This window comes from Salmo salar, chromosome ssa27 (genome assembly GCF_905237065.1).
Source record: "Salmo salar chromosome ssa27, Ssal_v3.1, whole genome shotgun sequence".
Taxonomy (NCBI): Eukaryota; Metazoa; Chordata; class Actinopteri; order Salmoniformes; family Salmonidae; genus Salmo; species Salmo salar.
Window position 1 is genome coordinate 34838011 of NC_059468.1, and position 23236 is coordinate 34861246.

The window sequence follows — 23236 nt, forward strand, 5'->3', positions numbered from 1 at the left end:
CAATTCATGTTACTCCTATGACCAGCAAAAGTGAAATATTCCTCAATATTAAATAAGACACAAGCTGCTAATAATAACAACGCAAGCTTATCTGAACACTTTGCTATTCTCACTCATTGCAGCTGCAATGTTGGTTGCAGCATGTGGAAATAGGAAGAACGTGCATTTTATGGCTTATAAAGGTGTTGAACAAAGTGTTGACAGTGCTGAATAGCAACTTAAACATGAACTTACACATAAAACAGCAGCTCTTTGCTCTATTCGTTAAGTCTCACTCTAGTCATGGTTTTAAAAGTTTTGAAATCTCACAGTATTAATTAACTTCCCTGTTCATAAAAAAAATAAATGTGGCTTGTTTTTACAGTCTACGGCTCAAGGAAACTGTGCAGACAAGGTGATCTGAGATATCCGGCGGAGTTCACCTTCAGACACATGAAATGTTACCCTGAATGATTCAGCCGACCGACGGTGATGGAACCGACGGCCTTATATTAAAGATGTGGTGGTCATTTTGAGTTCTTCTCCCATTTTCAACAGGAAATAATTGGGGATTGAATTCTAGATGTAAAGAAGTATCCCATGATCTGGGACAATACATTGCTGGCTGAACATCTACTAACAGCATCTAGGTTACGGTCGTTCACTGGTGTGTCACAACAATCTCCGGAACACGTACGTGATTTGTGATTGACGCTTGATTTCTCTCAGAACTTTCCACTGAACTATCACATAGTACTTCTTCATTACCAGAAGTCACCCTGATGCATGGTAGAGAGATTGAAATGTCCAAAGAGTAGAATACAACCAAAATCATGAGGACAATATGAACATGAATGTGCTGTACAGTATATATTAAACACCCTTAAATAGTACTGTAAAAACACCCTACTCTGTACTGCATCTTGAATAGTACTGTACAAACACCTTACTGTGTACTGCATCTTGAATAGTTCTGTTCACACACTGTACTCTGTACTGCACCTTGAATAGTTCTGTACACACACAGTACTCTGTACTGCACCTTGAATAGTTCTGTACAAACACTGTACTCTGTACTGCACCTTGAATAGTTCTGTACAAACACTGTACTCTGTACTGCACCTTGAATAGTTCTGTACAAACACTGTACTCTGTACTGCACCTTGAATAGTTCTGTACATACACTGTACTCTGTACTGCACCTTGAATAGTTCTGTACAAACACTGTACTCTGTACTGCACCTTGAATAGTTCTGTACAAACACTGTACTCTGTACTGCACCTTGAATAGTTCTGTACAAACACTGTACTCTGTACTGCACCTTGAATAGTTCTGTACAAACACTGTACTCTGTACTGCACCTTGAATAGTTCTGTACAAACACTGTACTCTGTACTGCAAGGCCAACACATGTAGAATGTATCAAAGCAGAGGTTTATATTGCCAACGCATCTGAACTTCTAGTCCCTCTATCTCTTCTGACCTTTCAGGCTTGCAACTCTAACCGTTTTCTGTTCCATTTCACCTTTTTTTTTTTAAACAACCATGTTCAATTATGGATCACGTAATGGTTTAGTTTAATATGCAGGCTGGCATCCCATTGCCGGAGGGAGGAGTAACATTACTACTTGTTTTGCAATTACTCCATTGAATGGGCCTCTGGTAATTCGATCCAGTCTCGTGTTCATCAGACAGAAGGAAAACATGATGCACGTTGCTGTCATCTTAGACTGATTATTAAGGACATAGCGGGCGGAGGCACACGGTGTCTATGGAGAGGCTTTTATTTGAAAACGGTCATGGATAATGCACATTATAATTGGCCCCAACACGGAACAATACGTCTGAATGTGTTCAAAGCGAGGGGAGCCAATCACACGATTCATACTCTATGCTGATGGTGTGTGTGTTCCTCTATGCTGATGGTGTGTGTGTACATCTATGCTGATGGTGTGTGGGTGTGTTCCTCTACGCTGATGGTGTGTGTGTTCCTCTATGCTGATGGTGTGTGGGTGTGTGTGTTCCTCTATGCTGATGGTGTGTGTGTGTGTGTGTTCCTCTATGCTGATGGTGTGTGTGTGTTCCTCTATGCTGATGGTGTGTGTGTGTGTTCCTCTATGCTGATGGTGTGTGTGTGTGTTCCTCTACGCTGATGGTGTGTGTGTTCCTCTATGCTGATGGTGTGTGGGTGTGTGTGTTCCTCTATGCTGATGGTGTGTGTGTGTGTGTGTTCCTCTATGCTGATGGTGTGTGTGTGTTCCTCTATGCTGATGGTGTGTGTGTTCCGCTATGCTGATGGTGTGTGTGTTCCTCTATGCTGATGGTGTGTGTGTGTTCCTCTATGCTGATGGTGTGTGTGTGTTCCTCTATGCTGATGGTGTGTGTGTTCCTCTATGCTGATGATGTGTGTGTGTTGCTCTATGCTGATGGTGTGTGTGTGTTGCTCTATGCTGATGGTGTGTGTGTGTTCCTCTATGCTGATGGTGTGTGTGTGTTCCTCTATGCTGATGGTGTGTGTGTGTTCCTCTATGCTGATGGTGTGTGTGTTCCTCTATGCTGATGGTGTGTGTGTGTTGCTCTATGCTGATGGTGTGTGTGTGTTGCTCTATGCTGATGGTGTGTGTGTTCCTCTATGCTGATGGTGTGTGTGTGTTCCTCTATGCTGATGGTGTGTGGGTGTGTGTGTTCCTCTATGCTGATGGTGTGTGTGTGTGTGTGTTCCTCTATGCTGATGGTGTGTGTGTTCCTCTATGCTGATGGTGTGTGTGTGTTCCTCTAAGCTGATGGTGTGTGTGTTCCTCTATGCTGATGGTGTGTGTGTGTTCCTCTATGTTGATGGTGTGTGTGTTCCTCTATGCTGATGGTGTGTGTGTTCCTCTATGCTGATGGTGTGTGTGTGTTCCTCTATGCTGATGGTGTGTGTGTGTTCCTCTATGCTGATGGTGTGTGTGTTCCTCTATGCTGATGGTGTGTGTGTTCCTCTATGCTGATGGTGTGTGTGTTCCTCTATGCTGATGGTGTGTGTGTTCCTCTATGCTGATGGTGTGTGTGTGTTCCTCTATGCTGATGGTGTGTGTGTTCCTCTATGCTGATGGTGTGTGTGTGTGTGTGTTCCTCTATGCTGATGGTGTGTGTGTGTTCCTCTATGCTGATGGTGTGTGTGTGTTCCTCTATGCTGATGGTGTGTGTGTTCCTCTATGCTGATGGTGTGTGTGTGTTCCTCTATGCTGATGGTGTGTGTGTGTTCCTCTATGCTGATGGTGTGTGTGTTCCTCTATGCTGATGATGTGTGTGTGTTGCTCTATGCTGATGGTGTGTGTGTGTGTGTGTTCCTCTATGCTGATGGTGTGTGTGTGTGTGTGTTCCTCTATGCTGATGGTGTGTGTGTGTTCCTCTATGCTGATGGTGTGTGTGTTCCTCTATGCTGATGGTGTGTGTGTTCCTCTATGCTGATGGTGTGTGTGTGTTCCTCTATGCTGATGGTGTGTGTGTGTTGCTCTATGCTGATGGTGTGTGTGTGTTCCTCTATGCTGATGGTGTGTGTGTGTGTGTTGTTCTATGCTGATGGTGTGTGTGTGTGTTGCTCTATGCTGATGGTGTGTGTGTGTGTGTCTGTGTTGCTCTATGCTGATGGTGTGTGTGTGTTGCTCTATGCTGATGATGTGTGTGTGTTGCTCTATGCTGATGGTGTGTGTGTGTTGCTCTATGCTGATGGTGTGTGTGTGTGTTGCTCTATGCTGATGGTGTGTGTGTGTTGCTCTATGCTGATGGTGTGTGTGTGTTGCTCTATGCTGATGGTGTGTGTGTGTTGCTCTATGCTGATGGTGTGTGTGTGTGTGTGTGCTGCTCTATGCTGATGGTGTGTGTGTGTGTGTGTGTGTTGCTCTATGCTGATAGGGTGTAAGGGTTCATGAATAACTGTCCCCAGCTCTTGTGAAAAAAGATCCTGTCAGTTCACGTCCGCAGAGGAGACAGCGTTGGCCTTTGTCTCTCCTGGGAAAATAGGTAACATGTTCTGTAGATGCTGCTCTCAAATATCAGTTGTCACATACTGGAATATGTTGTCAATTAATCATCCACTTTCAGTTAGTGATGAATTGTTGCTATTTAAACACTCATAAACAATCCGACTAACTATTCAGAAGTAAGGATAATGTAGAAGGTCAGAGCACTCGCTTATGGTGTGCAAAACCCTGGCGTACACCACCATCATACACCTGTACTTTATGTACTCATGTACTCTCTCTCTATCTCTGTCCTCTGTCCTCTGTCCTCTCTCTCTTCTCTCTCTCTCTCTCTCTCTCTCTCACACACACATACACCCACATACAGTTTCACAGATGTACACAAAACTCAAACACATTCGGAGAAATCTGTCACACATCTGCCATACAAACACCGTACCATCTCCACAGACACACTCCCAGCATGCAGCTGTCACCAACACTGTGTTACACACACATACACACACACACACACACACACACACACACACACACACACACACACACACACACACACACACACACACACACACACACACACACACACACACACACACACACACACACACACACACACACACACAGGGCCAGGGCATGGACACTCACCTCTGCAGATGGGCACAGGGAAGTCCCACACGGCGCCTTTCTCCGCGTTGGTGACACAGGTTAGCTGTGGGTGCCCGTCCAGGACGTACCCGGTCACACAGCTGTAGCGAATCTGGTCTCCCACGTTAAAGCGTGTCCCGACCAGGATGCCTTTGGGTGGAACCCCAGGGTTTCCACAGGCACTGATCTGCAGTTCTGACGGGGAGAACAGGGAAGAGGGAGACAGCTGTTATGCTTTGTTACTACATCTAAGACAGAGAATATGGAAGAGGGAGACAGCCGTTTTGCTTTGTTACAACATCTAAGACAGAGAATATGGAAGAGGGAGACAGCCGTTATGCTTTGTTACAACATCTAAGACAGAAAAGAGGGAGGAGGGAGACAGCTGTTAAGTTAGGCATGACGTCAGGCATGTAAAGTAGCCCATTGTGTAAGAAAATCATCCTGATTGGTTTTCTCTCTCTGCCTCTCTCTCTCTCTCTTTCTCTCTCTCTCGCTCTCTCTCGCTCTCTCTCTCGCTCTGCTTCTCTCTTTCATTTCTAGAATTGTATTAAGAAATACAAATAGAAACTCAACTCAGCATCAAGACAGTCAGAAAACTTTAGCGCTCCCTCACCGCCAGTACATGCAGTTCAGTACTGCATTGCATTCACATGGAACTTGCCTGCGCATGTGAAGGTAAGGACACAGTGGGTGGGTTGAGTTCAGCTTCAGCTTCATGCTGGGAGAGCAAGATAAGATAACCATATACTGGCTGAGACATGTGCAGTATCTGAGTGAATGAAAGAGCCAAAAAGAGAGAGAGGATGCTGTAACGGAGGAAAATATATAGTTGAGTGAAAAAGAGAGTCAGAGAGAGAGATTCAGAGAGAGAGAGAAAGATTGAGAACAAGTGAGTGAGAAAGATAGAAAGTGAGTGAGAGAGATAGAGATTCAGAGAGAGAGAGAAAGATTGAGAACAAGTGAGTGAGAAAGATAGAAAGTGAGTGAGAGAGATAGATAGAGCGAGAGAAAAGAGAGAAAGATTGAGAACGAGTGAGTGAGAAAGATAGAAAGTGAGTGAGAGAGATAGATAGAGCGAGAGAAAAGAGAGAAAGATTGAGAACGAGTGAGTGAGAAAGATAGAAAGTGAGTGAGAGAGATAGATAGAGCGAGAGAAAAGAGAGAAAGGGCCACAACAGAAGACCATTAAAAGTGTAGCCATCCCATCACTGGTTACTCCCCTTGTATTCCAACCATAGAGTGTGTCAACCAGCCAACAAATGCTCAGGCAAACTGTTCTCAGTTGATTCACTGGAGAATGACTGGTAAAAGTGTGTCTGTCCACGGATGGAGTATATTATCTTCAAATCATTCAGAGCATATTTATTCCTCTGGTCCGTGGTTTAGAGCAAGGCTTTGGGGCAAAGGGGAAGTGTGTCAGGCTACCAGGGGGATGGAAGATCTAACCGCTACATAGTCTACTGTAGATTAGTATTTTTATGTAACACACACACACACACACACACACACACACACACGTTCTTGTACGCACACACACACACACACGTTCTTGTACGCACAGACACACACAGACACACACACACACACACACACACACGTTCTTGTACGCACACACACACACACACACATACACACACACTGCAGACAAGCTCAGCTAGCTGAGGGACACACATGAGGTTACGAATACGCATGTCTGCAGGTATCAGTCAACTTTGTTCATTTAAAACTGCTAATTACCTGGGTGCTGATGTTGTAAAATAGCCTGAATGGAAACAGAGTCATTGGGCTGACAGCCAGTGTGTGTTTCTTCCCTTTAACAACGGGAGATCATCATCAGTCCCATAGACCTAGAGAGCGGGTGTGTGTGTCGGTGTGTGTGCGTGTGTGTGTCGGTGTATGTGCGTGTGTTGGCTTGGGTGGTGGATAGGCTCAAGAGCTCATGGGCAGGAGATAATGATTGAACACACTTTCCCTCCTATTGTGACCTCTGACCTCTGTTTTATCAGAATGACTACCACTAGCTAGGTTTCCATCAAATTGGCGACAGATTTTCATGTGAATATTCAAAACTGCATAAAAACAATATGCGTATTTTCCCATCAGAGATGTGTTTCCATCAACTTGACTTGTTGTGGACAAAAGGCTGTGCGTGATGACGTAGTGCACATAAAAATATATTTTGCAGTGAAATTCCCATGTACCGAATACATTTTTTAAGTTGAATGGGTTTCCATTGCTTTTTCCAATCTACTGTTGGTTTTCTCACAAAAATACTCTGGTTTTGGCACGTGGCTTTAGTCAACAGCTCGCAGATACAGTGCTGGTATAGCCTGCAGGAGATTATTATGGACAAAATATTTGTCAAACGGCAGCCAAGCATCAATGATAATGTCACCAGAACAAGACACTCAGTATTTATTGGAAAGGAGCTTTTTTTAAATTTTATTTCATCTTTATTTAACAAGGTAAGATGGTGAGAACAAGTTCTCATTTACAAGTTTGACCTGGCCAAGATAAAGCAAAGCACTTCGACAGAAACAACAACACAGAGTTACATGGAATAAACAAGCGTACAGTCAACACTATAAAAAGAAAAAGTCGATATACAGTGTGTGCAAATGGCATGAGGAGGTAAGGCAATAAATAGGCCATAGTAGCAAAGTAATTACAATTTAGAAGATTAACACTGGAGTGATAGATGAGCAGATGATGATGAGCAGATGATGGTGTGTAAGTAGTGATACTGGTGTGCAAAAGAGCAGCAAAGTAAATAAAAACAATATGGGGATGAGGTAGGTAGATTGGGTGGGCTATTTACAGATGGACTATGTACAGCTGCTCAGATAGCTGACGTTTAAAGTTAGTGAGGGAAATGTAAGTCTCCAGCTTCAGCGATTTTTGCAATTCGTTTCAGTCACTGGCAGCAGAGAACTGGAAGGAAAGGTGGCCAAAGGAGGTGTTGGCTTTGGGGATGACCAGTGAGAGCATGAAGCTCTTCATCTTGCACTTTCACAACCCTGTGAAGTTCATCATAACTTATTTTATGTGTAGCCTAATGAACTGCATGGTTTTCTGACGAGTCGTAGAGGGAAGATGTCATTGTGTGACTCCAAGTTTATTCCGATACGATGGTTCCACTGACATTTCTCGCATAATTAATTTTGGCGATACAAAAATATCTCATCTTGTCTAGCCTATTTTCTTTTGTTGGCATTTGGAAAGTTTACCGACAAATGTTCTGTTTCCATTAGGCCTGTTGTGACATTTTCTATCAAAAAGGTGGGATGGAAACCTGGTTATTGTCTACTAGGATTATTGATATCATGGTTCTGAATGACTACCATTGTCTACTAGGATTATTGATATCATGGTTCAGCAGAACATGGACAAGAACCCTGTGAAGGCTATCAGTTAGTCATTGTTTTGATAGAGCCATAGGTCCATGGGAGTCACAGGGATATCAATGGAGAAAAAAAAGATACTGACACAAAGTGAGAGAGAGAGAGAGACCTACCTGGAGGTGACTGCATTCCCTCCCCCATATGCCCCCCTAGACACAACAACAACAACATAACCAAAAACAGTGGGTCACAACGCCTGGAGCTCTGTCGCACGCTAGGCATGTACAAAGTCAATGATAGGCTTCGAGGGGACTCTTGCGGTAGGAACGCCAATATGTCATCTCTTGGCAGTAGTACTGTAGACTACTTTATCACTGACCTCAACCCAGAGTCTCTCAGAGCGTTCACAGTCAGCCCACTGACACCCCTATCAGACCACAGCAAAATCACAGTCTACGGTACTTGAACAGAGCAATACTCAATCATGAGGCATCAAAGCCAAAGGAACTGAATAATATTAAGAAATACTATAGAATGAAGGAAAGTAGTGTGGAAACCTACCAAAAACAATTAGGCAACAACAAATTCAATTCCCTTTAGACAACTTCCTGGACAAAATGTTTCACTGTCATAGTGAAGGTGTAAACTTGGCAGTATAAAACCTAAACAGTATGACCTCTCAGCTTCCCTATCAAATCAAAAACATTTAAGCAGAAAACCTAAGAATATTAACTAAAATGACAAATTGTTTGATGAAGAATGCAAAAATCTAAGAAAGACATTGAGAAAACTATCCAACCAAAAACATAGAGGCCCAGAAAACATGAGTCTACGCCTTCACTATGGTGAATCACTAAAACAATACAGAAATAGACTACGGAAAAAGAAAGAACAGCATGTCAGAAATCAACTCAATGTAATGGAAGAATTCATAGAATTTAACCACTTCAGAGAAATTTGGAAAAAACGAAACAAACAAAAAAACACAGTTATATCTTTCCAAAACGGAGATACATAGATAAACAACTTCTCCAATCTTTTTGGCCCCATAACAAATAACAAAACAGCAGATCATTAACAGCAGACTCATACATTTCCTCAGCGAAAACAACATACTGAGCAAATGTCAAATTGGCTTTTTACCAAATTACTGTACAACAGATCACTTATTCACCCTGCACACCCTAATTGATAAACAAACAAACAAACAAACAAACTACAGCAATGGCAAAGTTTCCTCATGATTTGTTGATTTCAAAAAAGCTTTTGACTCAATTTGAGTCTGCTATAGAAATTCATGGAAAGTGGTGTTGGGGGAAAAACATATAAAATTATAAAATGCAAACAACAAATGTGCAGTTAAAATTGGCAAAAAACACACACATTTCTTTCCAAACGGCCGTGGAGTCAGACAGGGACGCAGCTTAAGCCCCACCCTCTTCAACATACAGAACAAGTCAAAAAATTGGACACACCTACTCATTCAAGGGTTTTTCTTTATTTGACTATTTTCTACATTGTAGAATAATAGTGAAGACATCAAAACTATGAAATAAAACATATGGAATCATGTAGTAACCAAAAAAAGTGTTAAACAAATCAAAATATGTTTCATATTTGAGATTCTTCAAAGCAGCCACCCTTTGATTTGATGACAGCTTTGCTCACTCTTGGCATTATCTCAACCAGCTTCATGAGGTAGTCACCTGGAATGCATTTCAATTAAAAGGTGTGCCTTCTTAAAAGTTAATTTGTGGAATTTCTTTCCTTCTTAATGTGTTTGGGCCAGTTAGTTGTGTTGTGACAAGGTAGGGGGGTATACAGAAGATAGCCCTATTTGATAAAGTTCATATTATGGCAAGAACAGCTAAAATAAGAAAAGATAAATGACAGTCCATCAATATTTAAGACATGTAGGTCAGTCAATCTGGAAAATGTCAAGGACTGAAAGTTTCTTAAAGTGCAGTCGCAAAAACCATCAAGTGCTATGATGAAACTGGCTCTCATGAGGACCGCCACAGGAAAGGAAGACCCAGAGTTACCTCTGCTGCAAAGGATAAGTTGATTAGAGTTACCAGACTCAGAAATTGCAGCCAAAATAAATTATTCTCAGAGTTCAAGTAACAGACACATTTCAACATCAACTGTTCAGAGGAGACTGTTTTAATCAAGCCTTCATGGTTGAATTGCTTCAAAGAAACTACTACAAAATGACACCAATAAGAAGAAGAGTCTTGGAAATGTGTCCTTTTGTCTGATGAGTCCAAATTTGAGATTTGTGGTTCCATCCACCGTGTCTTTGTGAGACGCAGAGTAAGTGAATGGATGATCTCTGCATATGTGCTTCCATCCATGAAGCATGGAGGAGGAGAAGTGAGGGTATGGGGGTGCTTTGCTGGTGACACTGTCTGTGATTTATTTAGAATTCAAGGCACACGCAACCAGCATGGCTACCATAGCATGCAGCGATACGCCATCCCATTTGGTTTGCGCTTAGTGGGACAATAATTTGTTTTTCAACAGGACAATGATCCAACACCCCTACAGGCTGTGTAAGGGGTATTTGACCAAGAAGGAGAGTGATGGAGTACTGCATCTGACTACCTGGCCTCCACAATCACTCGACCTTAACCCAATTGAGATGGTTTGCGATGAGTGAAGGATAAGCAGCCAACAAGTGCTCAGAATATGTGTGCACTCCTTCAAGACTGTTGTAAAAGCATTCCAGGTGAAGCTGGTTGAGAGAATGCCAAGAGTGTGCAAAGCTGTCATCAAGGCAAAGGGTGGCTACTTTGAAGAATCTAAAATCTCAAATATATTTTGATTTGTTAAACACTTTTTTTGGTTACTACATGATTCTATTTTCTACATGTGTTATTTCATAGTTTTGATGTCTTCACTATTATTGAACAATGTAGAAATAGTACAAATAAAGAAAAACCCTTGAATGAGTAGGTGTGTCCAAACTTTTGACTGGTACTGTATATATCAATGAATTGGCGAGGGCACTAGAACAGTCTGCAGTACCCGGCCTCACCCTACAAGAATCTGAAGTCAAATGTATACTGTTTGCTAATGGTCTAGTGCTTCTGTCCCCAACCAAGGAGGGCCTACAGCAGCACCTAGATATTCTGGAAAGATTCTGCAAGACTTTGGCCCTGACAGTAAATCTCAGTAAGACAAAAATAATGGGATTCCAAAAAAGGTCCAGTTGCCAGGACCACAAATACAAATTAGATACCGTTGCCCTAGAGCACACAGAAAACTATACATACCTCGGCCTACACATCTGCTCCGCAGGTAACTTCCATAAAGCTCTGATTGATCTGAGAGACCCAAGAAGGGCATTCTATGCCATCAAAAATAACATAACATTTGACATACCAATTAGGATCTGGCTAAAAATACTTGAATCAGTTATAGAACGCATTGCTCTGGTTGTGAGGTCTGGGGTCCGCTCACCAACCAAGAATTCACAAAATGGGACAAACACAAAATTGAGACTCTACATTCAGAATTCTGCAAAAACATCCTTCATGTACAACGTAGAACACCAAATAATGCATGTAGAGCAGAGTTACCCGCTAATTATCAAAATCCCAAAAAGATCTGTTAAATTCTACAACGACCTAAAAGGAAGCGATTCCCAAACCTTCCATAACAAAGCCATCATCTACAGAGAGATGAACCAGTAGAAGAGTCCCCTAAGCAAGCTGTTCCTAGGGCTCTGTTCACAAACACAAACAGATCCCACAGAGCCCCAGGACAACAACACAATTAGACCCAACCAAATCATGAGAAAACAAAAAGATAATTACTTGGAAAGAATTAACAAAAAAACTGAGCAAACTGGAATGCTATTTGGCCCTAAACAGAGAGTACACAGTGGCAGAATACCTGACCACTGTGACTGACCCAAACTTAAGGAAAGCTTTGACTATGTACAGACATAGTGAGCAGAGCCTTGCTATTGAGAGAGGACGCCATAGGCAGACCTGGCTCTCAAGAGAAGTCAGGCTGTGTGCACACTGCCCACAGAATGAGGTGGAAACTGAGCTGCACTTCCTAACCTCCTGCCAAATGTATGACCATATTAGAGACACATATTTCCCTCAGATTACACAGATCTACAAAGAATTTGAAAACAAATCCAATTTTGATAAACTCCCATATTTATTGGGTGACATTTCACTTTCTTTGGTAATGTGAACATATTTTATGCATGCCAATAATAAATCCCTTTGAATTTAATTGAATTTTGAAAGAGAGCTAGAGAGAGAGCGAGAGAGAGATCAAGAGAGAGAGCTAGAGAGAGCAAGAGCGCAAGAGAGAGAGAGAAAGAGAGAGAGAGAGAGAGCAAGAGAGAGAGCTAGAGAGAGCTAGAGAGAGCTAGAGAGAGAGAGCAAGAGAGAGCAAGAGAGAGAGCAAGAGAGAGAGATAGAGAGAGAGAGCGAGAGAGAGCGCGAGAGAGACAGAAAGAGAAAGCAAGAGAGAGAGAGAGAGCTAGAGAGAGAGAGGGAGTATATTTCACTTTTGTTTATTATCTAGTTCACTTGCTTTGGCAATGTTAACATATGTTTCCTATGCCAATAAAGCCCTTAAACTGAATTGAATTGAGAGTGAGAGATTTGTGACCTGTTGCCACAACAAAAGTGCAACAAGTGAAGGGCAAACACCATTGTAAATACAACCCATATTTATGTTTATTTATTTTCCCTCTTGTACTTTAACTATTTGCACATCGTTACAACAATATATATAGACATAATGACATTTGAAATGTCTCTATTCCTTTGGAACTTTTGTGAGTGTAATGTTTACTGTTCATTTTATTGTTTATTTTTCACTTTTGTTTATTATCTATTTCACTTACTTTGGCAATGTAAACATATGATTCCCATGCCAATAAAGCCCTTAAATTGAAAATTGAAATTAAGAGAGAACAAAGGAGCCTGAAATCTTGGACCGTGAACAAGCGTACAGTCCTCCTCTAGCTCTGTGAACAAGTTAGTGATGCAGTTAGTTCCTTTAATCCACCATAGAAAAACCTAACACTTAAAGAAAAACTTCAGGTGTGATTCAGTAAAGGTCACACATTTCCACTGTAATCTGGGTAGATAAACTAGCGTGACAAACAGACGTGCCTGAGAACTTCAACAACGGCCCTGCCTCACCTCTAACTACTCACTGTGTGTGTGTGTGTGACAGAGAGATGTGCCTCAGAGCTATTTAAATTAGAAGAAATACAGTTGTCTTTGTTTTTATTATATAAAATACTGTATGTCCCTGAAAATGTGCTTAATATGTACACTACCGGTCAAACGTTTTAGAACACCTACTCATTTAAGTGTTTTTCTTTATTTTTACTATTTTCTACATTATAGAATAATAGTAAAGACATCAAAACTATGAAATAACACTTATGGAATCATGTAGTAACCCAAAAAGTATTAAACAACTCAAAATATATTTTATATTTGAGATTCTTCAAATAGCCACCCCTTGCCTTGATGACAGCTTTGCACACTCTTGGCATTCTCTCAACAAGCTTCACCTGGAAAAGCTTTTCCAACAGTCTTGAAAGAGTTCCCACATGCTGAGCACTTGTTGGGTGCTTTTCCTTTACTCTGCGGTCTGACTCATCCCAAACCATCTCAATTCGGTTGAGGTCAGAGGATTGTGGAGGCCAGGTCATCTGATGCAGCACTCCATCACTCTCCTTCTTGGTAAAATAGCCCTTACACAGCCTGGAGGTGTGTTGGGTCATTGTCCTGTTGAAAAAAAAAATGATAGTCCCACTAAGCCCAAACCAGATAGGATGGCGTATCGCTTCAGAATGCTGTGGTAACCATGCTGGTTAAGTGTGCTTTGAATTGTAAAAAAATCACAGACAGTGTCACCAGCAAAGCATCCCCACACCATAACACCTCCTCCTCCATGCTTCACTGTGGGAAATACACATGCAGGGATCATCCGTTCACCCACACCGCGTCTCACAAAGACACAGCGATTGGAACCAAAAATCTAGACAGATTTCCACCGGTCTAATGTCCATTGCTCGTGTTTCTTGGTCCAAGCAAGTCTCTTCTTCTTAATGGTGTCCTTTAGTAGTGGTTTCTTTGCAGCAAATTGACCATGAAGGCCTGATTCACACAGTCTCCTCTGAACAGTTGATGTTGAGATGTGTGTGTTACTTGAACTCTGTGAAGCATTTATTTAGGCTGCAATTTCTGAGGCTGGTAACTCTCATGAACTTATCCTCTGCAGCACAAGTAACTCTGGGTCTTCCATTTCTGTGGCGGTCCTCATGAGAGCCAGTTTCATCATAGTGCTTGGTGGTTTTTGCAACTGCACTTGAAAAACTTTCAAAGTTCTTGAGATTTTCCGGATTAACCTGTTAGGGCTAGGGGGCAGTATTTGCACGGCTGGATAAAAAGATTTACCCGATTTAATCTGGTTACTAATCCTACCCAGTAACTAGAATATGCATATACTTATTATATATGGATAGAAAACACTCTAAAGTTTCTAAAACTGTTTGAATGGTGTCTGTGAGTATAACAGAACTCATTTGGCAGGCAAAACCCTGAGACATTTTCTGACAGGAAGTGGATACCTGATGTGTTGTATTACCTTTAAACCTATGCCATTGAAAAACACAGGGGCTGAGGAATATTTTGGCACTTCCTATTGCTTCCACTAGATGTCACCAGCCTTTACAAAGTGTTTTGAGTCTTCTGGAGGGAGATCTGACCGAACAAGAGCCATGGAACGATGATGGCCCATTAGACACCTGGCGCGCGAGTTCATGTTGGGTACCCTCGTTCCAATACGTTATAAAATAGAATGCATTCGTCCACCTTGAATATTATTCATGTTCTGGTTAAAAAAGGCCCTAATGATTTATGCTATACAACGTTTGACATGTTTGAACGAACGTAAATATATTTTTTCCCCTCGTTCATGACGAGAAGTCCGGCTGGCTTAGATCATGTGCTAACAAGACGGAGATTTTTGGACATAAATGATGAGCTTTTTTGAACAAAACTACATTCGTTATGGACCTGTGATACCTGGAAGTGACATCTGATGAAGAGAATCAAAGGTAATGGATTATTTACATAGTATTTTCGATTTTAGATCTCCCCAACATGACGTCTAGTCTGTATCGCAACGCGTATTTTTCTGGGCGCAGTGCTCAGATTATTGCAAAGTGTGATTTCCAGTAAGGTTATTTTTAAATCTGGCAAGTTGATTGCGTTCAAGAGATGTAAATCTATAATTCTTTAAATGACAATATAATATTTTACCAATGTTTTGTAATTTTAATTATTTAATTTGTGGTGTTGACTTGACTGCCGGTTATTGGAGGGAAACGATTTCCTCAACATCAATGCCATAGTAAAACGCTGTTTTTGGATATAAATATGAACTTGATAGAACTAAAAATGCATGCATTGTCTAACATAATGTCCTAGGAGTGTCATCTGATGGAGATTGTAAAAGGTTAGTGCATCATTTTAGCTGCTTTTATGGTTTTGGTGACCCTGTCTTTGAATTGACAAAACATTACACACAACTCTTGTAAATGTACTGTCCTAACATAATCTAAATTTATGCTTTCGCCGTAAAACCTTTTTGAAATCGTAAAACGTGGTTAGATTAAGGAGATGTTTATCTTTCAAAGGGTGTAAAATAGTTGTATGTTTGAAAAATTTGAATTTTGACATTTATTTGGATTCAAATTTGCCGCTCTTGAAATGCACCTGCTGTTGATGGAGTGCACCACGGGTGGGACGCTTGCGTCCCACCTAGCCCATAGAGGTTAACTGACCTTTGTGTCTTAAAGTAATGATGGAATGTCATTTCTCTTTGCTTATTTGTGCTGTTCTTGCAATAATATGGACTTGGCATTTTACCAAATTCTGTATACCCCACTACCTTGTCACAACACAACTGTTTGGCTAAAATGCATTAAGTGGGAAAAAATCCACAAATTAACTTTTAACCTGTTAGGGCTAGGGGGCAGCATTTGCACGTCTGGATAAAAAAAATGTACCCGATTTAATCTGGTTACTAATCCTACCCAGTAACTAGAATATGCATATACTTATTATATATGGATAGAAAACACTCTAAAGTTTCTAAAACTGTTTGAATGGTGTCTGTGAGTATAACAGAACTCATTTGGCAGGCAAAACCCTGAGACATTTTCTGACAGGAAGTGGATACCTGATGTGTTGTATTACTTTTAAACCTATCCCATTGAAAAACACAGGGGCTGAGGAATATTTTGGCACTTCCTATTGCTTCCACTAGATGTCACCAGCCTTTACAAAGTGTTTTGAGTCTTCTGGAGGGAGATCTGACCGAACAAGAGCCATGGAACGATGATGTCCCATTAGACACCTGGCGCGCGAGTTCATGTTGGGTACCCTCGTTCCAATACGTTATAAAAGAGTATGCATTCGTCCACCTTGAATATTATTCATGTTCTGGTTAAAAAAGGCCCTAATGATTTATGCTATACAACGTTTGACATGTTTGAACGAACGGAAATATATTTTTTCCCCTCGTTCATGACGAGAAGTCCGGCTGGCTTAGATCATGTGCTAACAAGACGGAGATTTTTGGACATAAATGATGAGCTTTTTTGAACAAAACTACATTCGTTATGGACCTGTGATACCTGGAAGTGACATCTGATGAAGAGAATCAAAGGTAATGGATTATTTACATAGTATTTTCGATTTTAGATCTCCCCAACATGACGTCTAGTCTGTATCGCAACGCCGTATTTTTCTGGGCGCAGTGCTCAGATTATTGCAAAGTGTGATTTCCCAGTAAGGTTATTTTTAAATCTGGCAAGTTGATTGCGTTCAAGAGATGTAAATCTATAATTCTTTAAATGACAATATAATATTTTACCAATGTTTTCTAATTTTAATTATTTAATTTGTGACGCTGACTTGACTGCCGGTTATTGGAGGGAAACGATTTCCTCAACATCAATGCCATAGTAAAACGCTGTTTTTGGATATAAATATGAACTTGATAGAACTAAAAATGCATGCATTGTCTAACATAATGTCCTAGGAGTGTCATCTGATGGAGATTGTAAAAGGTTAGTGCATCATTTTAGCTGGTTTTATGGTTTTGGTGACCCTGTCTTTGACTTGACAAAACATTACACACAACTCTTGTAAATGTACTGTCCTAACATACTCTAAATTTATGCTTTCGCCGTAAAACCTTTTTGAAATCGTAAAACGTGGTTAGATTAAGGAGATGTTTATCTTTCAAAGGGTGTAAAATAGTTGTATGTTTGAAAAATTTGAATTTTGACATTTATTTGGATTCAAATTTGCCGCTCTTGAAATGCACCTGCTGTTGATGGAGTGCACCACGGGTGGCACGCTAGCGTCCCACCTAGCCCATAGAGGTTAAGAAGGCACACCTGTTAATTGAAATGCATTCCAGGTGACTACCTCATGAATCTGGTTGAGAGAATACCAAGAGTGTGCAAAGCTGTCATCAAGGCAAAGGGTGGCTATTTGAAGAATGTCAAATATTCAATATATTTTGATTTGTTAAACACTTTTTTGGTTACTACATGATTCCATATGTGTTATTTCATAGTTTTGATGTCTTCACTGTTATTCTACAATGTAGAAAATAGTAAAATAAAGAAAAACCCTTGAATGAGCAGGTGTTCTAAAACGTTTGACCGGTAGTGTATATTTACATATTTGATGAGTGTTGGGGGACTGTCCGTTCTAGCATGAGGAAGTAAGGAGACATGTCCACTAGTTACCCCAACTACAAAGTCAAAATTGGCTATATTGTAAAAATTCATGAAAACAAACAATTAGCTTTTTGTTCTGAATTTAAGGTTAGGGTTAGGCATAAGGTTAGCAGTGTGGTAATGGTGAGGGTTAAGGTTGGGATTAAGGTTGGGGCTAAGGTTACGTTTTAGGTTCAAAATCACATTTTAAAAAGAGAAAATAGTAACGCCCTAACCTTCTCTATCACTATACCCGTGGGCTGCCTGGGAGTCACTGAAAAGCAAAATGTATGTGAAGCAACTTGCCAAACCGCTGAAGCTTGCTAAAATTGAGAATTTACGGGAAAAGTCCACTGTAGTTTCATCTCCTAGACCTATCTCCAAATGTAAAATTAATGAGGACACCGAGATTCAGTGAGCTTTCAGCCAAGGTAGAAAACACGATGTAGAGATGTATCATCTATGGCAGAACTATTCATGTGAATACTGCCTCCAGCGAAAAGCAAAGTTTTCTTTACATTAAGAACCGGACAGTTTTAGAGCTCAACCCAGAGAAGGAGAAGTCTGGGCCTGAACTACTCAGCACTTTGAAAATTGTAAACTACCAGAAATGTTTGCCTTTAAATGACCATATTATTGTCAGAATTGTCCATGAAATGTACTAAGACAAAACCATAAAGTACATTCAAGCCTATTTCAGCATTTCATGCATTGCTCGTTGACATTTCGGCAACGGCGGAAGGAATCAAAAGGGACCTTGGATTAAAGCAACGGTCAAGCAGTAATAATCATTGTAAAACAAAGACCTTCATGGTGCCCATGGTGTTCTAAAAAGGCAAATCAGACAACTTTCTCCCGCTTTCTTGACTGGCCTGCCTGGCCTGCCTGCCTTGTCCCACTGGGCAAAAACAGATTAAATCAACATTGTTTCCATGTCATTTCAACCCCAAAATCCAATGTAATAACGTTGAATAAACGTGAGAAAACTGATTGGATTTGCAAAAAAGACATCAGCGTAAGGAAATTCCATATTTTCTTGACCCAATGTTTATTAAGCTAAATCCAATGACATGGTGACAGTTTTTGTTGATTTCACGATAAATTCAGGCTAGATGACAACTCAACCAAATGTAAATCAAAACTAGATGTTGAACTGGCGTCTGCCCAGTGGGGCCATGGCTACAGTAGCTGGAGTGCCAGAGATTCAACCTTGGGGTTGATTGTGTTTCGAAGCGAGTTGGAACTTTAGCAGCCAAATTACCTTCCCTTCTCTGGAGTATGCTTATCTGAAGAGTGCTAGCTCCAACCTCCTGGTAATCCATCTCCATTTTACTGCCACAGTTCTACTATCTGACAGGCCGATAGGCGGCCAGTAGACCCAGGACTTGGCCAGGACTCTCCCTCCGCCTGCGGTGACATAGAGGCTATTTTCCTCAATATTCCGTCCGGTCCAGACTGCTGGCTAATACAAGGTCTATTGATTGCATTTGTAAACTTGGATGTACTTTGGAGTGCGTTTTCGTAAAACCCTTAACGTGTTCCAGAGAGGTTTTAGCTGCTTTGCGGTTCTGACTGCTCCGCTGCAGTCTTGGCAACCACCCAACCACAGAGTGAGAGAAGAAAACTAATGGAAACAATGTCCAACTATAGATTAAACTAAAATCTGGAATAAGTAATTGGATGCATCCCAAAGTACACAATAGGGACTAGGGTGCCATTCGGGATGCTAGAAGCAGTCTAGTGTATGTATGTAAAATATGCTCAGATTGAGATATGAACCCTCCAGAAACAATGAGGCATAGTATTCTGTAGAATCCCAGGATCTAAAGAAGACATACAAGAGAACATGATCTTTCTGAGTGCGGTACAGGACATACAATATGACCAGGAATACGTCACAATCCGTTAGGTATGGTTGTAAAGATATTGGCCTGTCACCCTTACAATTCAATAAGGCTTCACTTTGAATAATGCAGAAAAGCTGTAAAATATAGCATACATTTGAGATAAAGGACATCTGGAAACAGGAGTGTAATAATAGTACATGACTGAGGTTTAACTCCAGTGATTTATGTGGAACACAATGACTGTCACCGCTGTGGTCTGAAATGGAATGCCCAGTGCATCCTGGGAAGCATGAGAAGCCAAGAGAGGAGGACACCAGAGGCAAGGCAACACAAACCTTTACTATGAGTCCACTAGACTATTTTCTTTCCAACCCAGTCTGGGCTATGGTGTTAACATTTGCATTTGCATTCTGTTGCACACACACACACACACACACACACACACACACACACACACACACACACACACACACACACACACACACACACACACACACACACACACACACACACACACACACACACACACACACACACACACACACACACACACACACACACACAAGTTGACGAAGGTTCTTCACACAATCCTTGGGCTCTCTCCCTAACGCTGTCTCCCAAGTCAGAGGGTACCTCCATCTCTATCTAACCCTGTCTCCCCAGTCAGGGTGAACCCCATCTCTCTCTAACCCTGTCTCCCCAGTCAGAGGGTACCCCATCTCTCTCTAACGCTGTCTCCCCAGTCAGAGGGTACCCCCATCTCTCTCTAACCCTGTCTCCCCAGTCAGAGGGTACCCCATCTCTCTCTAACCCTGTCTCCCCAGTCAGGGTGAACCCCATCTCTCTCTAACCCTGTCTCCCCAGTCAGAGGGTACCCCCATCTCTCTCTAACCCTGTCTCCCCAGTCAGAGGGTACACCATCTCTCTCTAACCCTGTCTCCCCAGTCAGAGGGGACCCCATCTCTCTCTAACCCTGTCTCCCTAGTCAGAGGGTACCCCCATCTCTCTCTAACCCCGTCTCCCCAGTCAGAGGGTACCCCCACCTCTCTCTAACCCCGTCTCCCCAGTCAGAGGGTACCCCATCTCTCTCTAACCCCGTCTCCCCAGTCAGGGTGAACCCCATCTCTCTCTAACCCTGTCTCCCCAGTCAGAGGGTACCCCCATCTCTCTCTAACCCTGTCTCCCCAGTCAGAGGGTACACCATCTCTCTCTAACCCTGTCTCCCCAGTCAGAGGGGACCCCATCTCTCTCTAACCCTGTCTCCCTAGTCAGAGGGTACCCCCATCTCTCTCTAACCCCGTCTCCCCAGTCAGAGGGTACCCCCACCTCTCTCTAACCCCGTCTCCCCAGTCAGAGGGTACCCCCATCTCTCTCTAACCCCGTCTCCCCAGTCAGGGTGAACCCCATCTCTCTCTAACCCCGTCTCCCCAGTCAGAGGGTGCCCCCATCTCTCTCTAACCCCGTCTCCCCAGTCAGAGGGTACCCCCATCTCTCTCTAACCCTGTCTCCCCAGTCAGGGTGAACCCCATCTCTCTCTAACCCCGTCTCCCCAGTCAGGGTGAACCCCATATCTCTCTAACCCTGTCTCCCCAGTCAGGGTGAACCCCATCTCTCTCTAACCCTGTCTCCCCAGTCAGAGGGGACCCCCATCTCTGCTACCTCCCTGTCTCCCCAGTCCGAGGGGAACCACATAATTCCTACCTCCCTGCAAACTTGACACTGCAAACTGGGAGATTGGAAAGAAGAAGAAGAAGAAGAAGAAGAAGAAGAAGGAGGCACTTTGAGTTTTCCCCCCAAAAAACAAGTCTGTTGTGAATTTGGTATTTTGGTGATGACTCATATCAGGAGGTAATAGTAAATATGCCCTGAAAAAAGCAGATCCTATCCACACTATACCCTATATAATGCACTACTTTTAACCAGAGCCCTATGGGCCCTGGTCAAAAGCAATGTATCACATAGGGAATAGGGTTCCATTTGAGATGCAGTCTACTATAGTTGACAATGTATCATCCTCTGCTGTCCTCTGGTAGGGTTGTAATGTTTTTTGAAATAACTAGTGCTGAGCGATTAATGATTTTTTTCTAGGTCAGTTTGTTCTCGGTTCAATTTAAAAAAAATAATAATGGTTTTCGATTTCAAAATGAAATAATGACATTAAAATTTTTTTATGGATATTCCAAAGCCCAAAATAGTGAACATTCAATTGCCAAAACATTGAAAATATAACATTTTCTGTCAGGTTGACATAGTCTTGCCTGCTCCCGCTCTCCCTGTCTGGCGCTCGAGGGCGACAGGCTGCCCTTCATTACGCACACCACTCACCATCATTACGCGCATCTGCGCAATACTGGACTCACCTGGACCCCATTACTTTGTTGATTACCCCCTCTATATCTGTTCCCTGTGTCAGCATTGATGTCATTATTTTTCCCCTGTCTAGATGCTGTTCCTGTTCTCTTTCATGGCCGTTGTTTATTAAATGTTAATTCCCTGTACCTGCTTCTCATAGACATCAATAGAAAAATGGGAAAGTTTTATTAATTTTACTTTCTTTATTTTTATTTGATGTCTACCTAATTTGATGTCAACAGTGCTCAGGCAGTAGCATCCAGCCAGCCAGACAACGTTATCTCTGTACTCCCCATACTGTACTGTCTTTAGTCATCCTATTTAGCTAGCCTGGCTAAGCATGGTGCAGAGCTGTCTGACAAAGTCATTTTACTAGTTCTTCAAAGTAGATCAGGCATACTTCCAAGAACTGTGTCTATCACTCTCTCTAGTCATTGTGTTGTGTACATTCCCCTCTTATGAGGTCTGTGTGTATCTAACCTATCGTAGCAGGCGTAAAAAGTGTATCAATCTCTGTCTGAGCCGGGAAAAAAAGGAGCAATGGATTATGGTCATTGCAGTTAATTACCACGTTTCTGCACTGAACTACGTTGAATATTTCCTTAATGAAAACTCCCTTCAGTCCCGCATCACAAATAGTTATTGAGTTGATTTCTCCCGTGAATTATTTGATTTCTCTCCAGAGAAACGGCTCGCTGGACTCACAAAAAAAATGAAATAAATGAAATTCAAAATAATTGAACCGACCTCGGTCAATTAGTTTTTTAATAACCAAGAAAAAAACGAAATGTTGGTTAATCGCTCAGCACTAGAAATGACCTAATTTAGATCAATCTTACTACAGTATTATACTACAATCTAGTTTCAGATAGGACTGGCACTGACGGAAAGAGTCAGATACAATGGCTGATATCAAACTAAAGGGTATCTCTCGGATGTCTAAGCATGATGGAATGGTACATACGCAGGACACATTGTTTAGTTGCTGTGCCTGTATGTGTCTGTGTGTGTGTGTGTGTGTGTGTTACACACACTGATCCCTCAACTCCTATCACTACAGCTAAAAGCATCACCTTACACACTGATCCCTCAACTCCTATCACTACAGCTAAAAGCATCACCTTACACACTCTGATCACTCAACTCCTATAATTACAGCTAAAACCATCACCTTACATACTCTGATCACTCAACTCCTATCATTACAGCTAAAACCACCGCCTTACACACTGATCCCTCAACTCCTATCATTACAGCTAAAACCATCACCTTACACACTGATCACTCAACTCCTATCACTACAGCTAAAAGCATTGCCT

At 41.8% G+C, this 23236-nt stretch overlaps 1 protein-coding gene across 3 annotated transcripts in view; it reads right to left on the minus strand.

The window, feature by feature from the left end:
* The window catches only part of LOC106588997 (CUB and sushi domain-containing protein 3), a 746396-nt gene that overhangs the window by 525307 nt on the left and 197853 nt on the right, over positions 1-23236 (minus strand). For all 3 annotated transcript variants that reach the window (XM_045709277.1, XM_014178612.2, XM_014178611.2), the window contains exon 4: positions 4591-4785. In XM_045709277.1, coding sequence (XP_045565233.1) covers positions 4591-4785 — 195 coding nt within the window. The remainder of the gene's footprint in view (positions 1-4590; positions 4786-23236) is intronic.